The sequence below is a fragment of the Panthera onca genome, chromosome E2 (genome assembly GCF_046562875.1).
Source record: "Panthera onca isolate mPanOnc1 chromosome E2, mPanOnc1 haplotype 2, whole genome shotgun sequence".
Taxonomy (NCBI): Eukaryota; Metazoa; Chordata; class Mammalia; order Carnivora; family Felidae; genus Panthera; species Panthera onca.
In genome coordinates this window covers 34,607,658-34,629,564 of record NC_138353.1, presented here as the reverse complement: position 1 = coordinate 34,629,564, position 21,907 = coordinate 34,607,658, and the positions used below count along the sequence as shown (strand labels likewise).

Sequence of the window (21,907 nt, the reverse complement as noted above, 5' to 3'; positions counted from 1 at the left end):
GGTTAGCACCGCCTCGGGGCGGGGCCTGGAGGGGCGGGGTCCGGCGGGACTCGGGCGAGACTCTACCACCGACACCACGCTGCCTGCCCGATTGCAGCGCCTGGACCGCTACCTGGAGCCTCCCGGAACCCCACCCCCCAGCCTTCGTGTGCCCATTTCACAGATCGCTCTGGGCCCTGACCTCTCTGTCCGTTGCTCTGTCTGCAGCCATCCGCGACCAGACCTCCCAGCCACGGACGGCCCCTGGGTCAGCGGTCAGTGCCCTAGATCCAACGGAGATGGAATCAGAGGTCCGGGAGCGCCCTCCTCAAGCGGGTCCAAAGGCCAAGCTCCAGGGACCCGTCCCCTAAGAGCAAGCTGAGCAGTCAGTGGCGGGTCAGTTCCAGAAGATCAGAGGGTCTAGGAGGCCTCTCTTCTCAGGTGGTGGCGTCGGGCCCCCGGTCGGGCCGCTGGAGCCTCCTTCCCCTGAGGCCAAACAGGTTGGTCGGAAGAGAGCGCCCTCCCTGGGTCGGCTGAGGAGTGCCGACCGGGTAACTGGAGAGCCACCTCGCACGCCTGACTGTCCGACCCAGCCTGGCCGCGGGGTCCCCAGCAGGGGGCGGCCTCGCTCCGCGCCGCCCGCTCCTCCCGCAGCCGCCGCCGCCCCGGCTGCCGCTCCTCCCCCGGCCCCGCCTCCCTGGCCCCCGCGCCGCCCGCCTGTCCGCCGGTCTCTGCAAGGCCGTCGGTCCGTTCGCCCGCCCTCCCAGCGCTCCTCCGCCCTGGCCCCGCTATCTCGGCCGCGCACGTCGCTTCCTCGGTCCCGGCCACCGCTAGCTGGTTCCCCGCCCCCGGGCCGGCCGCCGCCGCCGCTACTCGAGGCCGGGGATTGGCAGTGCGCGTAGGCCGCGCCGCCGCCGCTGGAGCCGGAATAAAGGGGCAGCCGAGAGAGCAGCCGGACGCCACTCGCCCCGCGCCTGACCCCGCGGGCGGCCTGGAGCAGGTGAGCAGCCGGGGCGCCTGGGGCTGCGTCTGGGGGCTACTCCCGTGCCCGCCGCACCCCTTTCCCAGCCAGTCCGCCCGCCCCCCCCCCCCTACTTCCCCCCCACCTCCGGCCCGACCCGGCGGCCTCCTGGGCCTCTGGGCGCGTTGCTACTAACCGGGCCCAGTCTGCGGCCCTGGGGCCTTCCTCGGGCTCAATCGCCCTCGGGGCCGGCGCTCTGGCCGTAGCGGCCTGGCCATTCTCGGTGAGGGCTGACAGGAGGCAGCCCAGCTGGGCGGGTAGCAGTGCCCGCGGTGGGGAGGTGATCGCCTTTCATTCGGTTTCCCAGGGAGGAGGAAGGGCTGGCTTGGGACGCAGGTGGGGGCCTCCCTTTGCCTCCTTTACACTCGTCTCTCTGCGGAATTATCAGGCCTCCGCGCTGTACCTTCCTGGAAAGGGCAGGGGTGGGCAGTGCAGCTGGGGGCCCAGGACCGGGGATCCTGGTTCTGGCAGCCATTCATAACGGAAAAAAAAAAAAAAATCATCTGGGTTGGCGCATCCGGACCTAGACTGCGCTCAAAGTAGTCCCACTCCCCACTTTCCTGGGGGAGGCTTCCTACCTGCTTGCTCATGCAACCTGCTGCTTCGACCCGGAGCAGCGACTCCTTTCCTTCTTTCCTTCCCGGAAGATGCTGTGGATGACAGTTTTTCCCCCGATTCTTATGTTTCTTTGGCAGAACAGTTAGAAGCAGGGCTGGCCTGTGAAGGCATCCCCCCCTCCCCCCTCTTTTTTTTTTTTTTTTTTTTTTTTCTACTCTTTCCCTCAGGAGAAAACTTAGAAACTTTTTGATGTTTGAGGCAGAGGAGCTGGAAACCTGAAAGTGGGTTGCCTGTAATTCTAAAAGTTCTTCCCTCTCACTGTTGTTACCTTATGCTGCCACAAAGTGGTGAGTTAGAGATTTGCCTGGGCTGGGTGGTCTTTACCTTCCATTGATAACCCAAAATGTTATGTATGGACTTGGAGCAAGGGAACAGGGCTGTCTCTGGAAAGGTTGCCTTTTCCAGGTTGTCCTGGAGAGAGGAGAAATGCTCTGTGGTTAGCATGCTACTTCCCACATTGTAGAGGCAAACTTTTAATTGCTTACCTTTTCCTCTAGGCCTTCCTCAGATTCAGAGGATTCAGGAGTTTTTGGTGCTCAGGCAGATAACTAGAGTGGGGGCATGTTCTGCTGTGGAGACCTCCAGGCTGGGTGGGTCTACAGCCCTATCATCTACCCCCCATCTTACAGTGGCTAAGGTCTCTGCCAGGCCAACCAGACTGTTGTATGGAGAAAGAACAGGCATATCGTCAGGATAGAGGGCCTGGGGAATACTTGAGAGGGATGTGGTTCAGTCCCTCACAAAAGAAGGTTTTTGAGATGCTCTTCGGTTCCTGTAGCTGTTTTAAATAGTGACTGTGAGGCTGTTTGCTGTTGGGCCCTCAGATCTGGGAGGCCTGGTTCTCTGTTCCGGCAGGCTATTATCCTGAGCACCAATGTCCTGGGTTGAGATTGAGGGCTCTCAGGAGCTGGAAGGCCTCAGGGAGTCCTGCACCAGTGCGTCTCTGCTTTTATCTAATATATTGGGCTTCCAAGTAAGAATCTATTTGCAAAAAAAAAAAAAAAAGAAAGAAAGAAGAAAAAAAGAAAAAGTTATGCTGCTAAAATCATTTTGGCTTAACGGGTCAGTCTTCCCCTCCCTCTTCTTTGGAGCATGAGCAGAATTTATGACTTCTTGTATTATGGGAAGATCATCCCAGCCCCTTATCTGTGAGACAGCTGACTGAAGAGGGCTGGTCATAGGCTGGGGAGCTGGGAGGCTCTCTGCTGGAGGAGCTGAGCTGCCAGCAGACTTCTGTGGACTTGTGTGAAGAGAGCACATCTTCCAGCCCTGAACCTCTATCCCTTCCCTGATGTGGCAATGGTATGGCAAGTGCAGGCAGAACAGGGAGAGGGCCCAGGGACCAGCTGTGTATCTCTGCCTTGAGCTCACGATTTTTCTCTTCTCTACAGAACCAATCATCGGGGAAGGGCAGAGCCTTTCTGGCATTGCTGGCATCCTGCCTCGAAGAGCCCCCTGTCCTGCAGGCAGAGCCTTGTAATCTATCTTGGTTAATGACTTGGGCGGTCTGACCAGTCCCTCTTCCGTGCCTTGTCTGAGGTTTTTGTCCATACCTGATCCCAGGCAGCTTCTGTCTGGGTTGGATCACCTTAAGTGGGAAACTGAAGCCATTACTCTCCAAACCCTGTTTCATCCTCCCAAGCATGTCGGAAAGCTGGCAGCAGCCACCACAGACGCAGCCACAGCAGCCTCAGCCACCACAGCCTCAGCACCATGCAGAACCGCCGCCGGCCCTGGCTGAGCACGCGCTGCCCCCAGGCTCAGCTGAGAACCCCCTGGGCTGTGCTGTCTATGGCATCCTCCTGCAGCCCGACCCGGGCCTCCAGCCCCCGCAGCACGCGCCCCTGCAGGCAGCCGGTGAGCCGGGCCCCAAGTGCGGTGTGTGCGGTCACGACCTGGCACACCTGTCCAGCCCGCATGAGCACCAGTGCCTGGCGGGCCACGACCGCTCGTTTCAGTGCACGCAGTGCCTCAAGATTTTCCATCAGGCTACCGACCTGCTGGAACATCAGTGCGTGCAGGCCGAACAGAAGCCTTTTGTCTGTGGCGTCTGCAAGATGGGCTTCTCGCTGCTCACCTCGCTGGCACAGCACCACAGCGCACACAGCGGCACCGGTGGCCTCGTGAAATGTTCCATCTGCGAGAAGACCTACAAGCCCGCCGAGGCCGCTGAGCCCGCAGCCACCGCTGCGTCGGCGCTGCCCCCGGCAGCCGCGCCGCCCACCGTGGCTCCCGCCGAACAGGCCGACAAGCCCTACAGCTGCTCCATCTGCCAGAAGCCCTTCAAGCACCTGTCGGAGCTGTCGCGGCACGAGCGAATCCACACGGGCGAGAAGCCGTACAAGTGCACGCTGTGCGACAAGAGCTTCAGCCAGTCGTCCCACCTGGTGCACCACAAGCGCACGCACAGCTCCGAGCGGCCCTACAAGTGCGCGGTGTGCGAGAAGACCTTCAAGCACCGCTCCCACCTGGTGCGCCACATGTACGCGCACTCGGGCGAGCACCACCTGTTCCGCTGCAACGTGTGTGAGCTGCACTTCAAGGAGTCCTCCGAGCTGCTGCAGCACCCGTGCACGCCGAGCGGGGAGCGGCCCTTCCGCTGTGGCGAGTGCCAGAAGGCCTTCAAGCGGCCGTCGGACCTGCGGCAGCACGAGCGCACGCACAGCGCGGAGCGTCCCTTCAAGTGCGATCTGTGCCCGATGGGCTTCAAGCAGCAGTACGCGCTCATGCGGCACCGGCGCACACACAAGACCGAGGAGCCCTTCAAGTGCGGCCTGTGCGAGAAGGGCTTCGGGCAGCCCAGCCACCTGCTCTACCACCAGCACGTGCACACCCTCGAGACCCTCTTCAAGTGCCCCGTGTGCCAGAAGGGCTTCGACCAGTCGGCCGAGCTGCTGCGGCACAAGTGCCTGCCGGGCGCGGCCGAGCGGCCCTTCAAGTGCCCCGTGTGCAACAAGGCTTATAAGCGGGCGTCGGCCCTGCAGAAGCACCAGCTGGCCCACTGCTCGGCAGCCGAGAAGCCTCTGCGCTGCACTCTGTGCGAGCGCCGCTTCTTCTCATCCTCGGAGTTCGTGCAGCACCGCTGCGACCCAGCCCGCGAGAAGCCACTCAAGTGCCCGGACTGCGAGAAGCGCTTCAAGTACGCGTCAGACCTGCAGCGGCACCGGCGGGTACACACGGGAGAGAAGCCCTACAAGTGCCCCAATTGTGATAAGGCCTTCAAGCAGCGGGAGCATCTCAACAAGCACCAGGGTGTGCACGCCCGCGAGCAGCAGTTCAAGTGTGTGTGGTGCGGCGAGCGCTTCCTGGACGTGGCCCTACTGCAGGAGCACAGCGCTCAGCACAGCGCGGCGGCTGCGGCTGCGGAGGGCGCCTACCAGGTAGCCGCCTGCCTGCCCTGAGTGCGCGCCTTGGCCCCTATCCTGTCCCCGCCCAGACTCCTCGCATTGAGCCCTCTACCTGGCCCGTGGTCTGAGGCCCTGGGCCTTGAGTGACCCTGAGGACAGATGGCACTGGGCAGCCAGGGGGTGGGGGTGGGGGAGTGGGGACCTGGAAGTGGGGGAGCCAGATTGCTGGGGCTGGTCCTGATCCCACAAACCTCTTTCCCATTACAAGATTCCTTTTCTTGAGAGCCATCGGCCTCTCTTGTCTCTGGCGGCCTGGAACCAGGCTGGAAATCAAGTGGCCTGTCTCTACCCTGCGGAGGGATTGGTGCCAGCCCAACCTTCCCAAACTTTTCAGCCTAATTAGAAACCAGATAGTTTCTAGGAAGGAGGATGGCCATCGTAGGGCCTGGGAGAAGGGCCAGACCCCATAGGTGGGTTGGATGTAGGGCATCCTCCTTCAAGTTGCTGTTTGAGGGAGAAGGCCAGCTTTGTGATATGGTCCTGGGGACCAGGAGGTGAGCCACAGGCCTGTTGGTCTGCTCCAGCTAGGGGTGATGTGCCCTTCTGGTTTCTGATCGTGAGACATAACAGGAGGGCTGCACGTCTGTGAGCTGGGTATGCCTGGAGAGAACTGGCCCAGCCCAAAGGGAGGAGGCAGAGAAGTTCTCCTGTGACACATTCAGCCAGGGACAGTGCCATCCACAGGGAAAGGAGGAAAGGCAGCTTTTGTGCTGAGGGCTAATCCTGCTGTTCGAGAAGTGCCCCTTCCTACCTTTGCAGCATAGTTCCAAGCTCTGGGGAATGTGTTCTCGGCCAGACAGGACCGCTGATGTGAAAGAAGGGGATCGTTAGACCACCTTGGTGCCTGGGAGGAAGCAGGGCCAAGTGCATGATCTTACCAGTGGATGCAGACAAGTGTCCTCCCCCTTGAAGGTGTGAACCAAAGTGTCAAGGGCATGGCCCCAATCAGCTTGCCTTTGCTCTGCTTCTGGGCCAAGACCAGGCCTGGGCACCGAGGGTGGGGGAGGTGAAAGGACTCTGATCCCACAGTGCTCTCCCAGCCCGTGGGCACCCTCCCCATCAGTCTGGCTGTTGGCCTGGACCCCAGGGGTCTTGCACTGCCAAGATGCCCTGGACAACATCCAGTGACTTCCAAAGCCAGAGCATTCCCTCCTGGGGTCCCTCTAGGTCTCTGGCTGACCACCAGGGCTCATGGAGTCAAGGGTGTCTGGGGCAATAGGGAGCAGGCTGGGGAAGAGGGTTAAGGGAACCAGTAGGTGGCTGGAGTCGACTGAGATCGCTGGCCAGCGATCTCCTCCCCTCCTTGGGAAGCCCAGAGGACTTTTATTATCAAAATGATTCTTTTGAACCCGGCTGTGCCCCTGTGCTCTACCAGCCTTCCTCCTTGGGTGTGGGTCTTGAAAGACTTTAATCAGTGCTTGCGCCAAGGGCCCAGAGGAGCAGAGAGGCCCCCTTGTCTCACTGTCACCTTGAGAAGGCTGAAGAGCCCACATCTGCCTCTTCTATGAGACTGGGCTCCCTTCCTGTGCCTGCGGAGAGGGGCTGGTCCTTCCCCTCGGTGCTGGCTCTCCGTCACAATGCCTCAAAAGACATGGAACCCAGGCCGACCATAGGCCCAACTGCTCATTTTCCCCCCTTTCCTTTTGCTTTCTAAAAGCAGTTGTTATACTGTTCATAACATTGTATAGTTTAATTTCATGTCATTTTGGATCTTCTATTAAAATGTGAAAATTTGGATTTTTAAAAAGAATGACTCCATTTTAGATAGCCCCTTTTGATGTTAATATATAGTGAGTCCAATGTATGCTTTAGAAGTAAAGACATTGACCATCACAGACCAAAGCACTGCTTATTCTGGTCATTTTTCCATTGGGGGATGATGGGACATGGAGAGGGAGAGAGAGGTGTGCAGGCCTGGGTGGTAGGCTTGGGGCTGTGACATAAGGCTGGGTTTGAATCCCAAGTTTTGAATGCTCTGGTCACACAGCTTTGGGCAAGTCACTACACCTCTTTGGGACTCAGTTGCTGCATCTGCAAAATAGGGAGGTAACCCTTGCCTTGCTCAGTTGCTGTGAGAATTAAAGGGCCTCACGTGTGGAGGCCCTGGTGGGCAAGCTATGAAGGTGCTCACCAGGGCCCCAGGGAATAGGTCTGCAGCCTCTTGGCCTCCCCAGGGGTCTAACTGCAGCTCCTGCAAAGGGAGCTGGGCTGTGAGGGACGGGCAGCTTGTGGATGGTCAGAAGCCAGGAACCTGGCCTCAGAAGCATGAGCGCTTGCTCAGCCCCAGGGGAGAACCAGGGCTTGCCTGGGGCAGCAGTGGCCCCAGGCAGATGCCCTGCCCCAGAGGGTTGCCTGCTCTCACCCTACTTGTACTCACCCTGTCACATGGCCATCTGCATGTCCATGTCCCCTCTCGGCCTTCCAACCCACCTTTCTTCTGTTCCCCTGCCCCAGTGTCCCAGTGGGCCAGCTGTGACTTGGCTCCTTCCATTTCTCAAGGGCAGGGGTAGAAGGGAGAGAGGGAGAAAGCCTGCCCAGGTCTGGGCATCTGAGAGCTGGTGGAGGGTGGCTAGCTGGGTGACCAAACACCCTGCCCTGGAGGTGGGGATGGTGAGGGCACAAAGTCAAGAGGACAAGGAGCTGCCCGGGCCACAGGAGACTCAAAACTGTGTGCAGAAGTCTTAGTAGAAAGGCCAAGAGGAACCTCAGATGTGACCCAGAACTAACACTCCCCTTGTCCCCTCTTTGTGTGCCCATGGGAGGACCTCCCTTGAGGAGCCATGTGGCCCTTCCTGCAGGTGTCCACCTGTCAGCAAGAGGACACCCAGGCCCCTTGTCTCTGTGCCAGGTTTGAAGCCTGGTGTCCTTTCTAGCTGAGTGACCTTAGGCAAAACCCACCCACGTTGCAGAGACTCCTGGAAAGCACTGGCATGTGTTTGGTGCTTAATAGCTTCAGGTTGCCCTTCCTGAATGGAGTGGTCTTCATGTGCCTTGGGGCAGGAGGAAACCTGGCTGGCTATAGCTGAGCTCATGTGGGGCCTATGATGACGTTCTCTTCTTCTGTCCCCACCCCCATCTCTTCACACAAAACAGCAGGTCTCCTAAGGCTCCCACCTGGCCCTCAGCCTCAGGGCTGTGGTGACACCCTGTGTCAAAACCAGGGCATTGAATGGAGCTCGGGAGCCTGGATGTATGTCCAGGTTCAAGTCCTAGTCTTTTGATAAAAAGTGACCCCAGGCGTTTGTTGACTGCCCCTCCTGGGGCCCCAAATCCCCATCTGAAACAGAGGTCTTGACTCTGATCTCTGAGGGTCCTTGGAGATCTGACACTCTGATTCTGGGAAGGTGATAGAATCAACCCGTGTCCTCTTTTCCTCTGCCTGCCTCTCCTGGCCTCCAGCCTGCTGTCCTGCTGCCTCAGTCTGGCTTCAGTCATAAGTGACAGAGACAGGATAGACTGGCGTAAGCAACTGCCCACTGCAGCTGACCGCACCTCCCACCTACTTGCCCAGGAGCCCCACAGCCTCCTGTGTCCCACAGCTGATGTGAGCCTCCCTCTTGTAGAGCATACCGTTTTCGGGAGGGCACTCCAGACATTGTGATTAGGGGTGTGAGCTAACACTACCTCCTTTAGTCTCTGGGCAGTCATTCCCTTTGCCCCAACCACTGACAGGATAGGAAGGGGGTGGTTGCTTGGGGTGAGAGGTGACACCTGGATGACAGAGCTGAGAGGAACAAGAGGGAGAGGCCAACATAAACCCCCCGTTTTGGAATTAGTACCACCCCACCCCCCACCCCCTCCTGGGGACAGATGTGCTGCACTGGTGGGGTGGGGCAGAGGTGGTGGCATTCTCCCAGGTCCTAGAAGTCATTGCCAGGGCAGGCTGGGCCCTCAAAGATGACTTTCGTAGGAAGCCTGTCATCCCAATAGCTTTGTCACTCTCCCACCGAGTGGCTGGCTGTGGGCTTGGCCCTGCACAGGGGTGGGGGGGGGGGGGAGGGGGGGAAGACCCTGCTCTCTGGGGGTGGAGCCTGTGCTCGCAAGCCATGGTGACAGTGGTGTGGTGTTGTGGTGAAGAGCACCACAGTCAGACCTGGCTAGAGTCCCTCTCTGCCACTCAGCAGCAACAAAGCATTGGGCAGGTGGTGGGACTTCTCGAGCCTCATTTTCCTCATCGGTGAAATGGAGCCAGATGCTGCTGTCCTCTGGGTGTAGGGTGAGGGCACAGTGAAATGGCCTGTGTGGAGGGTTTGGCATGTAGCGGCCACTCAGGAAAGCAGAACAGTGGGAGGCCAGAGGCCGAAGGGAGCTGGCCTAACTCTTCCATCTGAATGTCGGGGCTCTCCCCACCCCTACACGCCATGCCACTCATAAGACCCTTTTCTTCTGCCGGCTGGTCACAGCCTCATATCATCTCCATGAGATGGGCAGGATGCACTTGAGTATGCCCTTTGGGCTGACCCCTGAGATCCCAAAGCCATGCATTTGGTGATGAGAGAGGCCTGGAATTGTGGGGTCTGGCCTGGTGGGGAACAGATAGAGAGGCTGGGACAGCCCCCGGCTCTGAACTTCACAGGCCTCGAGCTCTGGCCACTGAAGCCTGGGGCTCTGGTTCCAACCCACTCTTTGTGGGCCAGGAAGCCAGGCACAATGGCTGGGACTGGTGCCGGCACCCGGTCTGGCCAGGGCAGCAGGAAAGCTCTTCACCATCCGGCAGAGGGGGCGGCCGGCCCTCTGGTGGGCCCTTGACTCCCAAAGGGATTAAAGCTGCTGTGTTCTGTCTCCCCATCCGTGCAGAAGCAGCTCCATAAAGAGCCTAGGCCTCCTCAGACGCCTTTGTGGAAACCTCTGTCTCCAGTCCTCCGTCCTGACTTTCTACCTCCCCACCTCATTCCCTCTTCTGGAGCAGGCCTCAGCCAGGACCATGGGCTGCTCAGGCTTTGGACGTTTGCCCGGGGCCTCCCAGCCTGGGCCAGGCTCGCCTGTGATAAGTTCCACATCCCATCCTCAAACGGGTGCTTTCTTTGTTCCTTGAAGGTCACGGCTCCAGGAAAAGCCTTGGCCGCTATTGATTTTCACGAATCTACCAAGATTCCAGGCCCAGAATGCCCAGTCCTCCTCAGGGCCCTGAAAAGGAGGTCAAGGGAAGGGGTGAGGATAGGGGGTGCCCTCGGGGTCTCCCCCTTCGCTGTGTGTGTGCAGCCCCAAACCTAGGTCTGCATTCCTGCCTCTGTTCATCCACAAGCATTACCAGTGCCGGCAGCTTGCTGGGCACTGAGCGGGTGCTGCAGGGCATGAGACTGAAACTTCAGATGAGGGACTTTTGAGGTTTTCATGTATCAAACGGTAGGGTCAGAAATGTCAGAGCTGCTGATTTTTAGCACAAAATATCATATGTGAGTCCTCCCTGACCCTTGATCCATCCCCATTGCCAGCCCCAGGCCCTGGGTGAGGATGTGTATTGTGTTACTTTGTAATAAACACAACTATTACTTTGTAGTAATTGTTTCATTTAGTCCAGATCTGACTGTTGGTGTTGGGGGGCCCCAGGCCCCATTCCTGAGCCCCGCGTTCACTCAGAGAAAAGGAGCCACCAAGTGCAGTATTTCCTTAGAACCAACTGTGGGCCAGAGGCTAGGAGTCAGTCCCCCCCCAAATAGCTACCGTCAGGTCCTCATGGTCTTGGGGAAGACTGGGGGGGGGGGGGGGGAGAGGGGAGGCCTGGAGGGAGCCCTGCTTGGGAGAAATGGTAGGATTTGGTTAGGAAGAAGTGCAGAAAGCATTTCAGGTAGGATGAAGGCTTTGAACAAAGGGCAGACAAGAGCCTGCTGTGTTCAGAACAGCAAGGAGTCTGGTGGGGGGGGGGGGGGATTGTGTTGGGGTAATGCCTTGAGGCCCAGGGCCAGGGAGGTGGGCTGGGGACTGGCCAAAAGACCTGCAGGTGGGGCCATGGAAGCTGGAAAGCCTCCAGGGCAGAGGCCATAGGGAGGATTTCTAACGTGATTGATTGATTGATTGATTTTTTTTTATTTTTATTTTTTAACATTTTTATTTATTTTTGAGACAGAGAGAGACAGAGCATGAACAGGCGAGAGGCAGAGAGAGAGGGAGGCACAGAATCCAAAGCAGGCTCCAGGCTCTGAGCTGTCAGCACAGAGCCCGACGCGGGGCTCAAACTCACAGACCGCGAGATCATGACCTGAGCTGAAGTCGGACGCCCAACCGACTGAGCCGCCCAGGCGCCCCGATTGATTGATTTTTAAATTATTGTTTTCCCAATAGAAATTATTTAAAAAATTTTTTTAATGTTTTATTTATTTTTGAGACAGAGAGAGACGGAACGTGAGCAGGGGAGGGGCAGAGACAGAGCGAAACACAGAATCCGAAGCAAGCTCCAAGCTCTGAGCTGTCAGCACAGAGCCCAACGCGGGGCTCGAACCCACAAACCGTGAGATCATGACCTGAGCCGAAGTCGGATGCTTAACCGACTGAGCCACCCAGGCACCCCTAATGTGATCTATTGATGAGTAAAGAGCCTCCTGAGGCTGAGAGGGCTTTGAGGCCAGGACACAGTGGCCCCAGGTTGGGTAGGAATGGGGCTTTTCCCATCTCTTGGCCTCTGGATGGGGTTAACAAATGTGTTCACCCCCAGGAAGCCCCCTCTGGTTTCTTCCCCATTCTTGGCTTGTATCTCTCTCATCGCAGAAAGGCGGTGGAATGTGGTGGCTGCAGGCTCGAGGGTCAGGGATGCTGGCTTCAATTCCCAGCTCTGCCAATCACCAGCAGTGTGACCTTGGGCCAGTCATTTAACCTCCCTGAGTCCATTTCGTCATTCATAACACGGGTTTAAAATTACCCATCTCATGGTGTCTGCAAAGTGCTTACTTCATACATTATCTTGTGCTTAAAAACTAGAAAGTGCGGGGGTACCTGGCTGGCTCAGTCAGAAGAGTGTTTGGCTCTTGATCTTGGGGTCCTGAGTCTGAGCCCCATGTTGGGCATAGAGATTACTTAAAAAATAAATAAATAAACTTAAAAAAATAGAAAGTGCATAGCGAATCAGGCTCGTTGATGCTCATCTACTCTGTATTTTCTTCATTCTTGGGCACATGTTTTTATGCCTATGGAATCAGGATTCAGTGTATACCTGGTGGGCAAGAACCAAATTAAACTGCTGGTGTGGGTTGCCATTCACAGTGTCTTGGGCTTGAGGAACGTGGCCTAGGTGTGCCCACATTCTCACCTTCTGCTTTCAGGTTTGAATCAGCTGGGCCTGCCTTCCTCCTACTAGGACTAGAAGCACCTCACAGGCAGGGATGGCATCTGGTCTGTGTCTTTCCCACACCCAGCACTGGGTGAGACAAGGCCTCAAATATCTGCTGGGCCAAATTCCTGGAGGGCCTTGCCCAGTCATTCAGTGTCAAGGAAGCAGGGCCAGGAAAAAACTCCCAGGGACTTGATTCTCACTGGAATACTGAAGCATGCCCTCTGGCTGTCCCAAGACCCACACAGGGCAGGACTGTTGTGATGTGAGCTTTGGGCAAATCTATCCATTCTCTGAGCTGTCATGCTGGGGGTGGCACTCAGGGCTGCAGAATGTGGCTCTGACACCTCACGAGGTTCTGCCTGTGGCTTCCCAAGGTTCAAGCCAGGTGGACTGCCCTTTGGGCTTGGAGGAAAGGGTTTCTTCCTGCATGAAATGGCAGGAGGCTGGGTGCCTTCTGAATAGGCCCTCAAGGAGGCAGGGACTCTGTGATCTGCTTACTTCTTCCTGTCTGCTCCTCCCCATGTTCCGGCTCTGTTGTCAGCAGAACCCCACACATGAGGACAGACAGACACCATGGTTCCTTACCTCGGTATAAGGATAGTACCCATCACCTCCACCCCTAAAAGAAATTTAAAAAAGCCTAGTGTCTGTAAGGCAGCCTCTGTCTGCATTATCAGACAACAACACAACTCATCTCCTTGTTTTTTACCCAAGATTGAATAAAAGACTTCCCATTCTGGGAAATAATTTATTCTACAAATCTTGAGTGCAAACTATACATGAATACCGTGTCAAATACTGGGACTTTCTTTGAGTCCTGAGCCCTGGGTTTGGCTGGAGGTGAATGACTTCCTGATCTGGGCCTCAGTTTTCCCATCTGTGATATGGGATAGCGTTGGTTCTGGTCGCTTTGCAGAGTGTTTATAGAGCATGAGGTCTGGAGGAGATAAATGAGCCACATGGCATTGTGTTCGGAATAGTGTAATATAGGCTCCAGAAATAAGAGGCTGGTAGTAGTCTTTAAATTCCTTCCACATGAGACCTGGCCTGCATGCAGTAGGTGCTCAGTAAATATTAGTGGAAGGAGATGGGGAGGGTGTAAGTAACCTAACCTTTGTGGACGCTGACTCTCCAGAAAATCAGATGACAACAAGGAGCCTCTCCATGAGAAAATGTATATGTGGGTGGACACATCATTTTGTTCACAATCTCACAAGGTTCATGGATCCCTGAGGTTCCAGATCCTAGCAGCAGAGTCTTGTTCAAACAGTCTTTGAGCTGGGTGGCTATTTACCTGATTGGGATCTGTCCTTGCACACTGCCCACCAAGTGGGATGTGGATGGGGTATCTAGAAGGTCTGGGAGCTCAACATTTATCTTGGCTCTCTAACCATGCCAGAGACACTCTTCCTTAACCCCTTTGAATTTGGTTATCCTGGCCCTGGCCCAGGACTGCCTATGGCTGGCCCCAGGACATTGTGCTTTCCTCTCTGTAGTTTGGACAGATGAGGGCTAGTCCTGAAGCTCTGTGGATAGAGCAGACAATGCTTGCTCTACACCCAGAGGCTGCCTCTAGGCCACCAGAGCCTGCCAGGCCCAGAGAAGCCCCCCCAGAGTATATTGGTATGGTGGAAGCTTTTGAGAGAGGTGTCTAACAATCCCTTTTGACCCGGGCCCAAGTTCAGCATCTGAAGTGGAGGGAGCCTGGTTGTGAGGCTGCAAGCAGGGGATGGGGCATAGGGAAAACCCATTTTGCAGGCAGGTTATCTCTACACCTCACCCCTGGCTGAGCCCTGGGGCTTAGACTCTGACTCTCTACCTGGGGTCATGAGACAGCTTTCTCCAGGCTCCCACCACTCCTCAGGAGTTGGCAGGAGACAGGTAAAGGTAGGACATCATCATCCTGAGGTACTGACCCTTCTCCCAGTCCGTACAACACACACACACACACACACACGTGCCTGATTCCTTCCTGGGGGAGCATTAGGTTTATTTCCAGTCTGGCTGAACTCTTAGGGAGATGGGTGGTGCCACCATACTCGCTCTGTCCTGCTGGAGAACCGGAGATGGCATAGCCCAGCAGCCTGAGGACTGGCTTCCTTTTCACAGATTAATGCCAGGGGGTCAGGTAGTTGACACGACTGTGGAGAGAAACAGGGGTGAGGCAGGGGCCTCCAGGGTGTCCTGGAAAGTCAGGCTGTCCTTCTCTAGGCTTTTCCCCCAAACCCGCCACCCTGTCCTCGAGGCTCTGAAAACACACTTTCCATCCTGCCTTTCTATGGCTCAAGAGCCTTCAATGGCTCCCTGTTTCCTTTTATTTATATATTTTCAGTGACTCTGCTTGACTTTCAAGCCCCCCCCTCCCCCGCTTTCACTTTGCCTCATCTTTTGTTTCCCATTGATTACGAATAATGTACTGCTTTGCTCATTTTTCAAACATTTAGTGCACCTGCTCTAGCAGGCACTATGTAGCAGTAAGAAGTCAGAAAGCTTTCCCTTGTGTGTGCACAGGGTGGGCGAGAGAAGGCAAGCTCTCCAACGATAAGTATAATGCCATAGTCTGCATGCTGTCAGATATGCGTGCACATGTGGTGAGCGACCCAAGGGGGTTTAAGCTAGAGGGGAGAGGCAGGGGATCAGCAAAGACTTCAAGAAGGATGGAACATCTAGGCTGGGCTTTCAAGGGTGGGGAGGAATTTTCCAGGCAGAGAGGGAAGGATTATCTAGCCCCAGCAACAGCAGCAGCAAAGGTGTGGAGTGCCTGGTTGTGCTGGTCCTTTGGATGATACCCAGGAGTCTGGTACTGCTGCCGTGGAGGGAAGGGGGCTGGGTAGGTGGGAGATGACCAAATGATGAAGATGTCTGAATACCTTGCACACTCCTGCTGGGAACACGAGCCTCAGCCCTTACCACCTATCCACATCCTGGAAGGCAAACTCTCAGTTCTTTCCATCATGTGTCTTACGTGCCTGTTTAGTCTTCCAGCCGCTTTCCTCCCTGGTAAGCCCTCCTCCTTTTGGCCTAGTCTGAGCCAAATCTGGTGAGACAGGCACCCTACTCCCCCCCACCCCCCAGCAGGCCATCCTTTTGCCTGGCGAGGATCTCTTAGGAGGGAGGCAACTCAGTCCCCCAATATCACCCAGGAGGTACCAATCCCTTGGTGCGAGGCCCCGTGGGTGCAGTGGGGTCTGAGAATCCCCAGAGTCCAGAGGCGGCGGAGGCACAGCCCCGACGACGGGCGAGTGGCTAGGTGCGAGCAGGGGCGGGGTCACTCCCCTACCTGTAGATTGAGCCGAAGCGTCGGTAAGCATTCCTGCGAAAAACGGAGGAGGAAGGTAAGCCCGAGGTGGGGAAGGGCGACCCTATCCAGGAACCTCACTCCCATCTCCAGAAGCGCCATCCCACCAGAAGGATTACTAAAGTCCACCCTCGTCCCACCTAAGACCTCCACTCCGAAAGGGTGGGGTTGCCAGGGGGGACTGGGCGACAGGGTGTTCCGCTTGATAGGAATTAAACACCCATTCATTTTGAAACTGCACTTTTTTGGAGGTGTATTGGAGCCCAGCAGTTCTTCCCAGGTCTCACAGTTTCAAGAGTCACTAACTGTACTCTGAAGAAGATGGCCATGTACTCTGAGGCCCATCCTCCTTCCCTGAGGTATGGGGTCCCGGGGTCTGTGCCGTCACTTACAGGGTGTCGAAAGGCAGGGGCTTCTGTCCGTAGCGGTCCAGGCTGGGGTTCTGGTTGAGACAGTACTGGCGCAGGGCCAGAGGAATGGGGGGCCCGTGAATCTAGGGGGACACTGACCCCCGCCCCCGCCCCGCACATTGCTCTCTGCCGGAGATCTTAGCCCTGGGGACTGGGAAACCCTGCCTGGGCGTACTTTCCCCTCCCCGACCCCCGTGTTAGCCTCTCCTTCCCCACCCCCTGGTCCCCAGGGACAGGTCAGCGCGCAGCCCTCCTTACCCGCCAGTTCTGGGTCACCTCGGGCTTCAAGTACCGCACCGCGTAGCCACTGAAACTCTCCACTGCGGAGAGACCGCCCATCTGCAGCCCCCAGCCCGCCGCGGACAAACTCCGCCCCCGCTCTTACCTGAGCCCGCCCCTAGATCAAACCACGCCCACACACTTGTTATTTGAGCCAGTCCCGCCTCCCCTGCCCCGCCAGAACAAGCCCCGCCTCCAAACCCTGCTCCAAGGGCCCCAGACCCAGCCCTGCGCGCAGTCTCCGCCCCAATGGCGTCCTCTGGCCTGGACCTGGCCCCTGCCTCCTCCACAAGACGAACGCCACCTCCCTGTCCCTCAGCCCATTTCGGTCCCGCTCACTCTCTGTGCCCAGCTGCTCCTCAGCTTCCCCGCTGTCCTTGCCACAGCCCACCTGATGCCGCCGCCCGCCCCCCAGCCGCAATTGGCTTCCCGGGTCTCTCCCGCCTTATGGCATCCTCCGCGCCCAGTAGACTGACCCCTCTTGTTCAGGCAGGGCAACTTGAACTCGCCAGCCGAGGACACGAAGCGGGACCAGTCCTCAATGGCGCGAGTGAAACAAGGCCAGTCCACCCGGTTGATGCCCGGCGCGATGGGTACCAGCTTTCCCTCATGGCACCTGTTTTGGAGTCTCCGGCCGGTTTCGGTGATGTCCTGCCGGGCGATGGGAGTCAGGGCCGCGTGGTAAGTGCCGAAGCCTGGGGGGCGACCCAGACCGCCCCATAGACAGGAGCTGACAACTTGGCCCATCTGACCCATGGGCCTGATGGAGGGCCTTGAAGCCCCTAAAGGAGATGGGAAGGGGGAAGGGCCACAAGCAGGCAGCTGGAGAACCAGAGGTACTTGGGGCTGGGCACAGGCAGGGCCTTCACACCGTCTCCCCTGAGCAAACCCAGGGCCAGAAGCAAAGGACACTCACCAAGCACTGCAGGGGTTTATTGGGGACACCGAAAAGTGTGAAGTAGGCGTTGTCAAAGTCATCTGAAGAAGAAAAAGGAGGGAAGAGGTAGGTATCTCCTCTACTTTGGACCCGAGTCCTACTTCTGGGAATTTATCCCACATTACAGGTACACAACTGGGAAATGATAGGAGTAAAAGATCTACCCATTTCAACATTGTTCATAAGAGAAAATCGCCGGGAATAGCTCAAGTGTCTCATGCAAGGACTTGTTAAATACACTCATACATCCTCGCTATGCAGCTACTTAAAATAGGAAATTCTCGATACAAGACCTCCAAGGTGCAGAAGAGTATATGCTGTATGCTACCTTTTGCTTTAAAGCATAAAACTGAGGAGATTGGAGGCAGAGAAGAATATACATTCAGGTCATCACCTTAACCATGTCATCAAACTTGGCATCACGAATAGCAGGATAACAACATTATGTGCCTCCTGCTGAAGCACTATGGCAAGCATGCAAGATTCTGGCCAGCAGTGTTTTACCTGGTTAATCAAGCCTCCCCATCCAGCTTCTCGTTTACAGAAAACAGTCAAGGTAAACAACACCCTAAGGAAACAATCACTCGCATTCACAATGTAGGACTGTCTATCATGTAACTATTTTGAACTCTAAAAAGTCGATATGAGGGAAAAATGGAAAGTGGGCAGACTATTTCAGACTGAAACTAAAGATATGTAACACCCAGTTGCAATGCACAATCCTAGATTGCAGTCTGGTTCCAGAAGGAATTTTATTTTATTTTATTTTATTTTATTTTATTTTATTTTATTTTATTTTATTTATTTTATTTTATAGTTTTTTGTTTTTGTTTTTGTTTTGTTTTTGTTTTGTTTTTTTGAGAGAGAAAGAACACGTGGGGAAGGGCAGAGAGAGGGAGAAAGAGAATCCCAAGCAGGTTCCAGGCTGCAAGCACTGAGCTAGATGGGGCTCAAAGTCACGAAACTGTGAGATCATGACTTGAGCAGAAACGAAGAGTTGGACGTTCAACCAACACCCAGCTGCCCCCAAAAGGATTTTAAAGCTATGAGATATCTTTAGGGGTCATTTGGGACATTTAAATATAGACCACATATTATGTGTTAGGGAATTATTGTTAACTTTCCTAGATGTGATAATGGTATTGTGTCACAGAGGAGGCTGTTAGCAGTAGGAGCTGCTTGTTGAAGAGTGTGGGAGAGTGTGAGTGTGTGTGTGTGTTAGAAAGAGAAGAATCAAATATGGTAATACAGTGCCCGAAGCAGGTGGAAGGCAACCGGTGTTCATAGTATTATCCTTCCAACTTTTCTCTATGTTTGAATACACTCATAGTAAAAAGTTGGGGAGCAGAAGTATATATATTTGTATTTGCATTAATAAACAGTGGAAGGATACATTAGGAACTAGATGGACACCTGTAAATCAGCAGAGGTGGAGAGTGGAGGCGGCGAGGTGTTAAAACGTACATTATTACAGCATTTTGAATTTTGATTACTTTTATTAAAAGCATATACTTGCCATAAAATACATATCTAAATCAAGAGCGTTCCCTAAAAATGTAAATTGCTGGTTTCCAAGAGCCTTCCCACACAGCAGTTAGTGGGAGCCCCATGGCTGATCCCTCATAGAGGGACAGGTGGGGGGGCCCCACTTCACCTTTCATCCCTCCCTCCTCCCCACCTCCCCACCCACCTCTGGCATGTCCCATCTTGGCCCCTGCAGGGCTCTGCACGGGACCTCTGGAGGTCTCCATTGCAGTCTCTGACACCCTCACCCCACCTGTCACCTCAGCTGCAACCTGGGCCTCATTCCAGACTTCCTGCTCTTGCTCGGCACCCACTCTGTTACCAAATCCTGTTACTTTATCTCCTAAATACCTTCCCAAACCCTCTCCTGTGGCCAAGACACTGTCACTCCTTCCTGAAGACTGTGTTCCCTCCCGGTGTCTTAACACCCACCCCCCTTATCCACCTCTGGTCCCTCTGGGCCATCCTCCACCCCCTCCCCACCCCCAGAATGCTCAGACCTCTTTTCTGCTTCAGGTCTTCAGAGGTTCCTCTTTCTCTCCCAAGTCCAGACCCCTGAGCTTAGCAACAGGGCCCTTTCTGAGCTGTGCCCTTCTCCCCTCCCCAGCTCCTACTGTGATCACCAACCTTACCCTTTGGCCCAACCAACCCCCACCCCCCAAGTTCACCCAACACCTCCTGCAGCTTTTCTTTTCCAGGCCCCTGTACATGCTGTTCCCTCTAGCTAGGACACCTTTGCTTCCCCGCCGCCGCAGCTCAGTGTCAGGCACCAAGCAAGTGCTTAATAAATGTGTGGAAATGAATGTGTATTCCTTCCTTCATTCATTCATTTATTCATTCATTCATTCATTCACAGGCACCCCCACCTCCACACCCAAGCCGCTCAATGGATGAAGACTTACTCCTTGGGCCTATGCTGCCTTTTCACCCCAAAGACGCTCAGGTCCTCCTCCCATTCACGGTAAGCGTGAGGAGGCTATTCCTCTTTTCCATCTGGAGAGCAGGTTGGGCAGAAGCTGTCATTATTGCTTTTATTATCACTCCTACTACTACGACAACTGACTTCTGCACAGCTCTCTCTCTCTCTCTGAATAACAACCGCCACATTATTGTTGCGCACGTACTACGTGCCGGGCACTACGAGAAGCACTTGCCGGGTACTAAGTGCTTCTCTTGGCTTGTTTTAATCTCACGATAACCTTGCGAGGCAGGCGCTGTTATCATCCCCGTTTTCCTGATAGGGAAGCAGAGGCTCAGACCTAAGCAGAGCTGGGACTAGCCCTTTTAACGCTTTCATGTGCCACCAACGGCCTTGCCCTCTACCAGGGCTCTCCTTGAAACCCTCCACCCACTCCTTTCCCAAAGGCCCAGAGGGGCCGCGGAAGCCAGCGGCAGCCAGGTGGCCTGACCTTTGCGGCAGTAGGTGGTGGACCGGCAGTGCTCATCCGAAAGACAGGCCCTGACAGAGTCCATGTCCATGCGGCGCAGGCTGGGCAAGGCCGGGTGGTAGAGCTGCCGCTTCACGCCCGCCAGCTGGTTGCGCGTCCGTGCCACCGGCAGCAAGATGGCTGGGGACGCGTACACGTGGGTGGAGCCGTCCTCCCAGGGCACCAGGTCGACGATGCGGGCCATGGCTGGGGAGCAGAGACACCCCGACCAAACACCCTCCTGTGGGGTAGCGCGACCTTGGCCGGTGCGGATTTGTCTACTCGCCCAACGGTTATGGACGATGTACCCTCGGCTAGGAGCTCCCCATGTGGTGTCAGGGACACCCGGACTCACGCACGCATGCGCAAACACACGACGTGCTCAGGGCTCTGGCAGGTGAGCACAGGGTGTGTGTGGTTGGGAACGGTCTAAAAGAGGAGGCATAAGAGTCTTCTATTCTTAAATAATGATCAGGAAGAAGCAGCAGCAAGTGGGTTCAGAATTTAGCTCAGTCTGCCTCTGGGTAGCTAATTATGGACTTCTGGCCTTAGCTAAAGTGCCTGGCATTTACTCAAAATTCTACAGGGAGACACAGGAAAGTTTTAAATAAGGGGAGAGGCATGAACTACAAGAGATATGAACTACAAAAGCATTGCTGGTTACTCAGTGCCTCCCTTTTTTTTTTTTTTTTTTTTTAATTTTTTTTCAACGTTTTTTATTTATTTTTGGGACAGAGAGAGACAGAGCATGAACGGGGGAGGGGCAGAGAGAGAGGGAGACACAGAATCGGAAACAGGCTCCAGGCTCCCAGCCATCAGCCCAGAGCCTGACGCGGGGCTTGAACTCACAGACCGCGAGATCGTGACCTGGCTGAAGTCGGACGCTTAACCGACTGCGCCACCCAGGCGCCCCCCACTCAGTGCCTCCCTTTAAAGAGCGGCTATTCCCACAGCCTTTCGGTCATTTAAACGTTAGGAGAATTTGTTGAGCCGGCTTGCTTTCTTCCTGACCCAGTTACAGGTGCGAGAGGGAGGTGGGCGGTAAGTGGGTAGGAGGAACAAGGACCTTGGACCATGGAGGAGCAGGGAGAGGGCAAGGTGACTGGCCTGAGGAAGCTGTCTTAGGGGGTAGGCCTGCATGGGGAGGATGGGGAATGGGGCAGGGAGAAGTGGGGGGGAAGGGACACACTGCTCCTCACCCACCAACAGTGGCTACCTTGTCTGCAGGGCACAGGCCCCAGATGCACAGGCCTACGAGGGTTTTCTGCTCTTCTGACTACTCAGTGGGGAGAAGAGGCAGGAAGATGGGCTGGCCTCAGAGCCTTATACAGTAGGAGCACAAAGGAACATTCTGCAGAGACAATGCCCACTGCAGCCTGATTGTGAGGACGCCTGCTCCTCGGCAACCCTGGCAACTGTAGGCTCTGAGGAGAGGACCCAGCTAGCAAGGGTGCTGTGAACTGGCCCCCGCTTTCAGCTTTCCTGAAGGTTGCTGTCTCCCAAGCCTTAGCACAAGCCAGGCATGTTGAGAAATGTCCGAAAGGAAGTGGGCTCCCTGGAGGCAGCCATACGAGGGCTAGCCAGGGCAGGCTGTGTGATCCTGGACTAGTCGCTGTCTCTCTCTAGGTTTCAAGGCTCTGTGTTAGGCAAGACCCTAGGTCCTGCCATGCAGGGCGACTGTGGGCTCTCCTGGAAACCTGAGGGCACTGTCCTGCCTGCCTGCCAGCCCTTGGGTCTCCA

At 55.7% G+C, this 21,907-nt stretch overlaps 2 protein-coding genes across 5 annotated transcripts; one reads left to right on the top strand and one right to left on the bottom strand.

Annotated features, from left to right (window-relative positions):
* Positions 1-389: 389 nt before the first annotated feature.
* Positions 390-10,524, top strand: ZNF319 (zinc finger protein 319). 2 transcript variants are annotated; one of them, XM_060650646.3, is made up of 2 exons: positions 390-979; positions 3,010-10,524. In XM_060650646.3, exon 2 carries the CDS (start codon positions 3,262-3,264, stop codon positions 5,017-5,019), a length of 1,758 nt encoding a protein of 585 aa, XP_060506629.1. In that variant the 5' UTR covers positions 390-979; positions 3,010-3,261; the 3' UTR covers positions 5,020-10,524. The 2 variants fall into 2 exon arrangements, with proteins under 2 accessions (XP_060506629.1, XP_078294958.1); XM_078438832.1 differs by lacking the exon at positions 390-979 and adding an exon at positions 1,802-1,905.
* A 3,741-nt stretch (positions 10,525-14,265) lies between these two features.
* SPMIP8 (sperm microtubule inner protein 8) lies at positions 14,266-21,513 on the bottom strand. Of its 3 annotated transcripts, XM_078438829.1 has the most exons (8): positions 21,384-21,509; positions 20,150-20,374; positions 17,196-17,257; positions 16,756-16,930; positions 16,259-16,320; positions 15,983-16,047; positions 15,573-15,605; positions 14,266-14,433 (listed from the first exon to the last, which is right to left on the bottom strand). In XM_078438829.1, exons 2-8 carry the CDS (start codon positions 20,370-20,372, stop codon positions 14,403-14,405), a joined length of 651 nt encoding a protein of 216 aa, XP_078294955.1. In that variant the 5' UTR covers positions 20,373-20,374; positions 21,384-21,509; the 3' UTR covers positions 14,266-14,402. The 3 variants fall into 3 exon arrangements, with proteins under 3 accessions (XP_078294955.1, XP_078294954.1, XP_078294953.1); XM_078438828.1 differs by lacking the exon at positions 15,983-16,047 and having other exon boundaries at positions 20,150-20,408; positions 21,384-21,513; XM_078438827.1 differs by lacking the exon at positions 15,983-16,047 and having other exon boundaries at positions 21,384-21,513.
* Positions 21,514-21,907: the final 394 nt, after the last annotated feature.

What these genes read in the sequence shown, in the direction of transcription:
- ZNF319 (XM_060650646.3), top strand. Translation starts at nt 3,262, where the DNA reads ATGTCGGAAAGCTGGCAGCAGCCACCACAGACGCAGCCACAGCAGCCT.
- SPMIP8 (XM_078438828.1), bottom strand. Translation starts at nt 20,372, where the DNA reads ATGGCCCGCATCGTCGACCTGGTGCCCTGGGAGGACGGCTCCACCCAC. An exon ending in CACCACCTACTGCCGCAAAG is followed by an intron (nt 17,258 to 20,149) that starts GTCAGGCCACCT and finishes TTTCTTCTTCAG; the next exon opens with ATGACTTTGACAACGCCTAC. An exon ending in ATAAACCCCTGCAGTGCTTG is followed by an intron (nt 16,931 to 17,195) that starts GTGAGTGTCCTT and finishes ATCGCCCGGCAG; the next exon opens with GACATCACCGAAACCGGCCG.